This window comes from Montipora capricornis, chromosome 6 (genome assembly GCF_036669925.1).
Source record: "Montipora capricornis isolate CH-2021 chromosome 6, ASM3666992v2, whole genome shotgun sequence".
NCBI classification, from domain to species: domain Eukaryota; kingdom Metazoa; phylum Cnidaria; class Anthozoa; order Scleractinia; family Acroporidae; genus Montipora; species Montipora capricornis.
The window spans coordinates 50,180,911-50,190,910 of NC_090888.1; the positions used below are offsets into that span (position 1 = coordinate 50,180,911).

General features: G+C 40.0%; 2 protein-coding genes across 2 annotated transcripts in view; both read right to left on the reverse strand.

Moving 5' to 3' along the window:
- The window catches only part of LOC138052391 (PC3-like endoprotease variant B), a 24,773-nt gene extending 18,674 nt beyond the window's left edge, over positions 1 to 6,099 (reverse strand). Inside the window, exons 1-5 of the mRNA XM_068898878.1 lie at positions 5,799 to 6,099; positions 4,310 to 4,414; positions 3,218 to 3,307; positions 1,396 to 1,542; positions 748 to 821 (exon numbers count right to left, since the gene is read on the reverse strand). Coding sequence (XP_068754979.1) covers positions 748 to 821; positions 1,396 to 1,542; positions 3,218 to 3,307; positions 4,310 to 4,414; positions 5,799 to 6,092 — 710 coding nt within the window. The 5' untranslated portion in view covers positions 6,093 to 6,099. The remainder of the gene's footprint in view (positions 1 to 747; positions 822 to 1,395; positions 1,543 to 3,217; positions 3,308 to 4,309; positions 4,415 to 5,798) is intronic.
- Positions 6,100 to 9,886: 3,787 nt separating this feature from the next.
- Positions 9,887 to 10,000, reverse strand: part of LOC138052365 (PC3-like endoprotease variant B) — a 22,533-nt gene continuing 22,419 nt past the window's right edge. The window contains exon 14 of the mRNA XM_068898825.1: positions 9,887 to 10,000. This exon is cut by the window's right edge and continues 1,251 nt beyond it. The gene's annotated coding sequence lies outside the window, so the exon portion shown is untranslated.

The window sequence follows — 10,000 nt, forward strand, 5'->3', positions numbered from 1 at the left end:
TAGAGTGGCCAAACTTAGAAGAAAGAGAGAAAAGGCACTTGTTAATTACGATGTTTAAAGTATTCAATAACAATTGTCCAACGTATCTCCAGGAGTATTTTCATAGAACCTCAGAAGTTCACAATTATAATTTGAGGGGTTCGAACTATGACTTCCAATTACCGCTACCTAAAACGAATTTTCTAAAACGTTCTTTCTCTTATCGAGGTGCAAATGCTTAGAACCAACTGTCAAATCAAATACGTGAGATAAGGGATCTTGCAAGCTTTAAATGTGCGATATCATAGGACTCATTTTACCTCGCTATGGCACATTTTTACATGGCTTGTTCGTATTATTATATAGTAAATTATGCTTGTTACCAACTATTACTATTGTTTAAATTTCTTTGCCATTATATGATATATAGCGTTAAGTTATACCTAGTTCATTAGTCGTTTTAACATTTATATCTTGTAATTCTTGTAATTTTTTAGCATTTAATTCGGCATGGCATGTCTGAAAACCAGCTTGCTGAGCCATTTATCGTGTTGAAATAAAGTTCATTGATTGATTGATTGATTGACCCTACACACCACTCCTCCCCTCCCCCACCCCCCTTTGCTCATGCAACCTGGGGAAGGGCTGCTGTGTAAAAGAGCAATTCCTCTACATGTCACTTATGTTCAGTAAGCATAAAAGCAAAACCCAAGCGCGGTAAAAACTATAAAAATACCACAAAATGACACGAGATTATAAGATACAAACCAGTTATCTGGATCGCTATCTCTTGGCTTTGGGTCAGCATCCATATCATTGAAATCATAACTCGCTTTTTGATCCTACGCAAAAGAAAATTACTTTTTATTAACAAATGTTAAATATAGAATCCTGTGGGTGACATCAGGATTGGTTGTTGCATTTTATGTCTAAGAGCATGGATGTTTTGTTTTATGATTAAATAGCACTAATTTTGGGATGGTACAAGGCACTTTTTCTAGCGCAACCTATCTATGATTTCGTTGCAACACAAACCGAAAGAAAAGATATTCCCTATAACAATCCTAGCGACACGTATTTCGGATAGTGTTTTTACAATGCAGCAAGAAAGGCTTCTCGCAACGTTGCAATGCTATGGTTTTTATACAATGTAACCTCTTTCACCTTGTGTAGCAACGTGTTTTGTCATCAGCAGCCGATTGAAGATTCCTGTGACCTTCAATGATCGAAAGCGTGACAAGTTTCAAGAAACTTTGCCAGGTGTACTAAACACCTGTCGAGCAACAATGTTTCCAAACGTTCCGATTCTTCTGCAACATATTCGTGTATTTCACCTCGTTGTTGTTCGATTCACTTGAAGCTGGAGAGATTAGGTCAGGAAGACAACGTATAGTTATTAGCTGTAGTTTGACTTACAAAGTTATCTCTGAGATCAGGATGTGTGTGATCCACTCCGTCATCAAGAATGCTAACGACCACACCCCTTCCCGTTATGCCTTGCCGCCACACTGGCATGACATCGACGTCTACACCCGCTGGTCCAGTGGACTGTCCCTGATTTAACTAGGGGATGAATGAAACAGCACAGTTAAAATAAAATAAAGCAACTTTAACTTACAGATGAGGTTTTTGAAAAAATCGTGATGCTGAGCTTGAAGTGATATGGCAGTCACCAAATGAGACTAAAATCGATAGAAACTTGCACTCCCCCGTTAATTTCCTTGGTTAGCGCTAACCGTTAGTTAAGAGGTATCAAAACCTGTACGTTTCCATGGTATTTAACGCTGGTTAACGCTAACCAGGCTTCGAGCAACCGGTCCCTGGTTAATAAATTAAACTGCCAGCAAATACCGTCAAGAATGTCGAGTACCAAAGCTGACATTTCAAGAATTCAATTTTTGTATGAGCGAATAAGTAAATTTTCAGTTGAAGAGACTTCCGTATCTCCTTCTTTTGGAAAATTAGCTTTTTCAAACCTGGACTTTTCATCAGGCTTCTCTAAACTTAAAAAGTACCTCGGGGGAACTTTGCATATGAAGGGGCAGGGATGCGTTGCCAGGCTTTTTTTGACCCCTAAAAGAGACCATATTGACATATTTAATACATATTTTTATGTTTCTGTGTGTGCAACTCTAAACGATCGAGACCATCACGGATACATATGGGTTGCACATGATAGCGTTATGCTCAGAACACCCTAAGGGAGACCAAAATCCGAAATTTACACCCCTAGGCGAGAGATCGACGCTCAAAATATCTTTTTTTTTTTGTTTTCGAGGCCAACTTTCTCAACGTAATGCCCAAACAGGAGGCTCGGTACATTGTTCTATGACGTTGACCTTGCTACAAGTTAACGCATTATTAGGGAGCTAAACTAAATCAAAAGCTTATTTCACCACGGAGTGCATTTCACAAAGAAGTGCTCTCCCATGGAGAAGTGTGTTACAACTACGATTGCAAATAAAAATAGTAGAATAACAATCTATAGATAAAAATCTAATTTACCTAAAAGTCCAAAAAAATAATTTACCTACAACTTGAAATAATCTAAGGTAAAATGTCTTACAGCATAACCTACTTCATTAATTAAATATTAGAATAATTACTTCCTTTATTAATTAATTATAATTAATTAATTTAACCTATGCAAGAAAATTGTTCGAACTAAAGCACAAGGCGTTTTTTGAGCCACGAACGGCAGCCCGGCGGATATGAGTTGTTTCACTTTGCAACTGGTCTTAAACTACCACATTTATATTGCTAAGTATCTTTTCATGATCAAAGACGATTGGTTTAAAAATCTCAAAGAGACTACTATTCGGGCATGCGCAGAAATGTTCACTTTCGGTATCCGTCCGTGGCTCGGAACCGTCTCGTATTTTAAGCTCCCTATTGGCCAATGAGGCCTGAGTTGTGATGAACGGTGCCGTTCACATTGGTCGCATTTCAAAGCCCTACGGCTGTTCATGTATGGAGAGCTAACGTTAAAACGTTCATGAGCAATTTTTGACTTTTATATTCATCTGCCAGAATTGACTTCCTTCCGCAAAGCGGTACCAGAGTTTTGAGTTCTGAGCACCTTTCTCGCACGTGTGACTGTCTGCTCATTGCGAAGCTCTTCTTTAAATTAACACAACTCATTCGTCAATCCCCAACCCTTCGGGGTAAGAAAGAAGAGCCAAAAAACCAAGCAGGAAATTTGAAAGTAAGGCAGAAATTGCGGGGATTTTACACTCACAAGGTACCACTGGTCTCTGAATTTGGGATCACTTGGTATACCATCCTTCCTCTTTCTTTCCAAAACGTGCTGGTGTTCCGCCCACACTACCTACAGGAAAAAAACAGTCGCGCTCGATTTCTTGACACTTAATAACTAAGCTTCTAGCCACGACAATGTAAGCTGGATTAGTCTGTTAACAGCATCCACTCGTTCAGTCATGCTTCTCGTTAGCGCACCCATTGATTGGAAAAGCCTGGCGTCATTGGTTTGATATCATGGAACTATAATAGAGATATGCTAAGGGTGCCGTTTCTTTTTTCTTCTTTCGGGCGGAGGGTGAAGGGGAAGGTGAAAAGGGAAGTGGGAGGGGAAGGTGGTGAGCTCGCAACTGAAGAGCTTTAATCTGGATATTTTAGCGAGGTTCAGCTCTTGCGCGCTGCCATCGTTTCTTCTATTTAACTCAAACCAGATCATACATTGGTTTTTGTAGAGAGGCGAAAACCAAAGTACCCGGAGAAAAACCTCGCGGGGGAGAGTAGATAACCAACAAAATCAGCCCACATATATACACCTTTTTCCAAAATGGCCGCCATTTAAATATTCTTCTGTTTTTATTCAAATTAGCCCTTGATGCCTCGTTCTTAACATTAAAATTCAAAAGAATATTTTATCTTGAACGAGGCAACAAGGGCCAATTTGTATGCGCATAAATCAGCGGCCATTTTGTAATAAGGTGAATAAAACGCTCGAACCCGGGCCACATTGGTGGGAGGTGGGTGACCTGTGCCTTTCCTGCTCCCCCAATAGGCAATTATAAATTGAGCCACAACGGGTTGTGAGAATCTGACTTTGTGTCCAGCAGACATCATAGTAGCAGCAGCAACGTACATTATTGTGTTTACGATTACGTAAACACAATAATGCTGCTGCTGCTGCTACTGTTGTAAAGACCTGTATGATGTCTGCTGAACACAAAGTCAGACCCTCACAACCAGTTGTAATCGAAAATTCTCAGTCGTTAGTTTTGTTTAAACAAGAAAAAGAACCGATTGTTTTCGAAACGTTTTTTTTTTTTGTTATTAATCAAACGAAGAATGGAATAAATATTACCTCATCCTCAGATAACAGGAGCCTTGTCTTTTCGTGAATATACCTCTTCTGTCTTAATCCTGTACTTTCATGTTTAAAATGATAATAACCATTAAGAGATCCAACCTGAAAAAAAAAACGGCGATCACGGTTTTTTTTTCTTGCAATCAATGCAATTGTTAACTGATTATACTTAACAGATAATTTACCTCATTTTTGTACTTACTTTACTATGATTTCCATTATTTAAGGCCTTCGGCCCCGGGGGTGTACCCCCTTATATGGGCTATATGTAGCCCCAAAGGGTATGGTTTTTTAGCCGTTTTGGTCTGAAATCGGGTATGGTTTGTGCACGCAAGTCTTGAAATGGTTAGATTGTTAGAAGCTACTTTTTCATCATTAGGCGGATAAGACCGTCAACAAAAGCCCTTCTCAAAATTGTAACAGCCAAAATAGGTTTGAAATAGGGTATCAAAGTCTGAAAGTAGGGTAGGGAACATCGTACACTTTAATTTGGTCTGAAATTGGATAAGGGTTTCAAGAAGCGGGCCGGCCGTCCTTCGGTTTCTCTTAAGATACCTCGTTTTTAAGGTTACAAAAAGTAAGGCAATTCAACTCAAATAGACCTCGTTCACATTTAAAGTAGAACTCGGGCATTCGTCTTAAGTTTGAACCCGTCTACTGACTCGACAGAGTACACTTTGGGATAAAATTTTGCTGCTCTTGTCCAATCAGAATCGAGTTTTCTTGTCAGTGAATGCATCACAAGGCTTCGTATGTTGAGACTTGAAAACTCCAAACCAAAAAAATGAATTAAAGAAAACTACAATTTGTTTTGACGTGATTGACTCACTCGAAATATAAACAAATTTTATTGAATGGAAACCATTATTTTGTTCTTTTGTTTTGTGTCAGCAACTTTACATCTGAGAAACGTTACAGCACTCAGCACAAGAAAACTAAATTAGGTCGGACGAGACAGGGACGATGAAAATCGTGTTTCAGTCTCGCAGTGCCAAAGCCCTCCTGAAAGAGTTGTTGTAAACTCTTACTTTATTTTTCTAAACAACATGATTACAAATAACATCCGCTTTGAAGAGGTCGTCAATTTAGAAATGGCATACATTATTTCTGGACTCTTACATCCATTGCAAAGGAGTATCAAAATGATTGCAAAATTGTCTGTATTCAGTGGCTTTGCTATCGGCTCAGAAAGACCGCAATTAAGAGAAAAACAATCAAACAATTTCGCGAGTTTTAAAATCTCCGGCGGTTAATTACCACCAGTTGTATCATTAGCAACGGCGCATTTTGTGTAACAATCATAGGACCACTACTGGATTTTTACACAAATGGCGCCGAAGACAATGCAGGTTATGGCTTGACAGCAAAGCGCAGCCTTAACGTATGGAGATGCCCAAATACTACAAGCAATCTGGATTATTGGTGTTTAAATCTTCAAGCCAGAGCACCCGCAGGCCAATAAAATAAAGATCACAACCTTGCATACCTGACCATAGTTTATAAATCCATGTTTTTTAGCAATCCTATCCGCAACTTTAATTTCCGCGGGATCAAGTTGAACAGCCCAAGAATTCGTAAACATGAGCTCGCCATTTTCACTCTTAAGCGCATCCCCAAATTTATGAAGTTGTTCCCATTCTCGGCGCGTAAGCTTCGGCGCCGATTTTGGAGTCTGTTTTCCGTGTTTACGTAATCTCCGCGGAGGTTTTCCAAGAAGGACGGCGATTTCCGACGACAGAAAAAACAACGTGATGTAAAAATGCCATCGCACTGGTTTCATTTTTTACTTTTTTGGCAAAATAGTTATAGAAATCGGGGCTAAATTTGTTGAATAAATTCATGAACGGTCCACCTACTTAAGCAGTCTGATGCACATAACAAATCATGGCAGGCAGCAGGTTGTGGGTTGTGTTCGGGCAAACGCTTCGCTGAATTCTACTGTTCGTTTTCCTCACGCTCAACAAAAAACTGTACCGGAAACCACTTTGAAAGTCTCTGCACGAGTTTAAGGAAAGAAAAACTCTCTTGCCTCAAGACGATTTGGAGGTTTTTCAGTTTCAACAGCGAGAGTAAGAGTTTTGGGTGCAACGAGATCAAGAGTTGATCTGGCTAAAGTTTCGGCAAATTTGTATCGAGCTGGTTGTAGTTTCTAAGGTGCCGGGTAAACAGTTTGTTTGCGGAAGAGATTTGAGACGAAGAAAAGTTTTTGTTCACACAAGAAAAACGTAACAAATTTGGGTCACTTCGATTCACATTTTTCTCTAAAATTGCTTTTGTCAAGTGATAAGTTGTCTCTCCAAATTAGCAGATGGCAAGAACATCTCAAATCTCCATCTTTGTAGCGGATTTGTAATCCATCGAAGTGCATCATGATGTGGATGGTCTTTTTCGCTTGTTCACTTTAATTAAGACATGCATGTTTTTGACTGGACAAAAAACGACCAAACTTTGTACTTCAAGTAGGCACTGTCAATCCCTAAAGAATCAATGAACGCTTTTCATCGTCAGTCAATGTATTTATTCGTGTATTCATGTCACCATGGTTCCACCAATGGCAAAGCACCTCCACACCCTGTATATACCTCTTACTAACCGAGCTCGAGGTCCGTACTGTAAGTTACGGACCGAGTATTTTCCCGTTCATTTATGGGCCAAGCACGCAGCGCGCGGGCCATAAATCAAAGGGAAAAAAACAAGGATCCGTAACTTACAGTATTGACCAAGGAAACGAGGTTAGTAAGATATTTATTGTATCTCTGAGGTTAATCCGGCGCGCGGGCAAGGAACCTACAAGATTGCCGTGTCAAAATCCGAAAAAGTAAATCTTCTTGGCTGTTTGAAATAGTTGCTTGCAAGATTCAAACAGTTTAACAAGTTTATGTAACAGAAACGACATGAAAAACTTGCTAGATAATGTTTTATCGAAATTTTAAATTTAGGGGACCGTACAGCGGGCCGTACTGTAGAATACGGCCAGCTAATTTAGCCAATCACAGCGCATGTAGTATCTGAGAGATAATAACCACTAACAGCGAACAATTCCCGTTAATTCACGCTGACAAAGGACTAACGCTCGAAACGTCCGCTCACAAATCTTTCTTGCGGTGATTGATTCCCCTTTAATCAACTCGTTTGTTGTTAGAGCAGTCTTCGAATGACTGTCGAAAGTAATTACGCGATTTCAATTGCTACACTTTGTGATTGGTTTAAAAATCTCCCGGCAGTTTATCAACCAATGAGAAGGAAAACCAAAACAAATCGCAACTCGCACGCGCGATTTTTCCCGCGCTTTGAGCAATTTACATGGAATCAATTCGAATTTGGATTGGTTCATTGCGCCGTTTGCACCGGCTGAGATGGTCGAAGTAATTGCTTTGGTATTTGTTACGACACCCAATTGAAAACGAATCAGTTACTTTCAACATTCACTTGAACTTAAAACAATTATGATGATACCAGCTTGCACCACAAGTGTTCTCACTTCAAAATGATTGACATCCTTCAGCGCGCCACACCATCCAATCAGAAAAGTTTTCATCTCTTTGTGATTGTAGACATATCAAACAATTCACCAAAAGGGGGAAAACGAATGTCCCACCACACAACGCTGTTTCCAGTTTGTCTGGAACCAGCGTTGTCTTTTTATCTTTCGGCGTGTGTAGTAGGCCAGAAAATAGCATTTGAAACACAACAGCGTCAAGGAACTAGGTGAAAGATAGGCTCAGTCTCCAGCCGTGGGTGTCTCGGTGCGCCCGCGATCCTCCCCACTACCACAGTGGTAGTGAGGAGGATAGTGGGCGCACCGAGACACCCACGGCTGGAGACTGAGCCTAGGTGAAAGAAGGCGTGGTGGACAATCGGACCACTAAAGAAAATTTCAGTTGGTTAGATTGAAAGCCTGAGCATGCGCGTGAATTATTTGTCAATCTAGATGGACTGGTTATGAAACTCTGGAAGCTTTAAAAGCGAGAACAGTGACATCGCGCTTCATGGTGACTTGATTATGACCATGCACAATATTTTGTCCTCGGTTCACAATTGAGTGTTGAATAAATTTATCGAAACTTTTGATTTGCTGCCTTTTAGAAAAACGGTGTGGTTTGTGCATGGTCAGGGCCAAAACAGGGAACAAAAACATATAACAAAATTGTCCAGTTTCATAACCATCTTCATATATTAACTATGATCAGACTATGCAACCACGGAAAAAGTCTTGTGATGATTTTATAAAATAACCTCATCTAGGAAATGCAGAAAGCGCGACAGGACAACCATGTTTACACACTAGTGCTCTCATACAAACACGTCAACTGACCAATGAGAGCACGCGTACTATCCGAGAATGTTAGCAAGGGGGATACAAAGAACAAAATATGACCACACAGAGAAAAGAATACAAATACAACATACTTTGTTCTATAAATTGCATCACACAGTAATCATGTAACGGTTTTCCGTTACGTGCTAAATAAGGAATTTATCTAATGGATTGTACACAGCAGAGAATTCCTAAGATAACTAAATTGTTACACTATTGCAAGTTCCCCAGTATAACAAAATGAAACAACAAAAAAGATTTAGCTAATGTAAACAAAATCAAAGTCGTCCGCATCAAATTAAGGGCAGTCAATCAAAGACTAGGGGACGCGCAGGGGACCCGCGTGGAAGCGATGGGAATACGGCTCGCCCGTGCCACGTCGAGGAATAGTTTTATAAAAAACACGTGAGGACGTGGGGATAAAAACAAGCCTCTTTTGTTATGAAAATTTATTGCAGAAATTTGCATCCAAAATCTTTTGCATTTTAAATGTATGCTTGATTTTATCCCGACGCGCGCACGTGTTTTTTTTTTAAACTCCGAACAGGCTAATGGAGAACTTGTTCGTAAGCTTCCGAGCCAACTGCAAAAAAAGACAAAAGTGCGGACCTGTTCAGTGAAACTGAAAAAACACTATTCCTGAAGGCCAATTCAAAGGCCGAAAATGTGCAAAGCGAAAGTCCATAAAATTACCTTGCGAGCAGAGGCCCTTCGATCTTCCTAGATAAGTCGGGAAGAGGAAGGGACCTCTGCCAGCCGGCTCGACATTTCGTGTTGAGCATGCGTTAAAAATTCAAACGTAACGTATTCGGGAGTCAGTCACGCCTGACTAGTAACCGCAAAACCACAAAACCAAAACAAACAGTAACGGATATTTTCGAACAACTCTGGCAAACACACGACAACCAAGGAATCATTTCCTCAAGATAGTTCAAGTTTTTAAATTGCCATTTTAATTTTTACTGAAAAAATTAATAGGTTTCTCAATTCTGGTAAACTAGCTTCTGTAACCGACATACGGAAAAATTCTCATGGGAATTTAGACAGTTTAAAAATTGTCACGCTGTTGTAAATTTAAAAAATATTGATGACGCGTGGCGATTGATCATGCGCACAAATAAAAAAAAAAACAGGTTTGGCAAGTTGAAACTGGACTGACTCATCCATTTCTTTGGATGAGCGGCAAATCAAAGAAAGTCGAGCCGGCTGGCAGAGGTCCCTTCCTCTTCCCGACTTATCTAGGAAGATCGAAGGGCCTCTGCTCGCAGGGTACCATAAAATGGACCAATGACTTAACACTGAACTAGACGTTTGAACGGAGGGAGGTCCACAGGTTGTATTCCATGGCATGCAGTTTAGTTTGTTTTTGG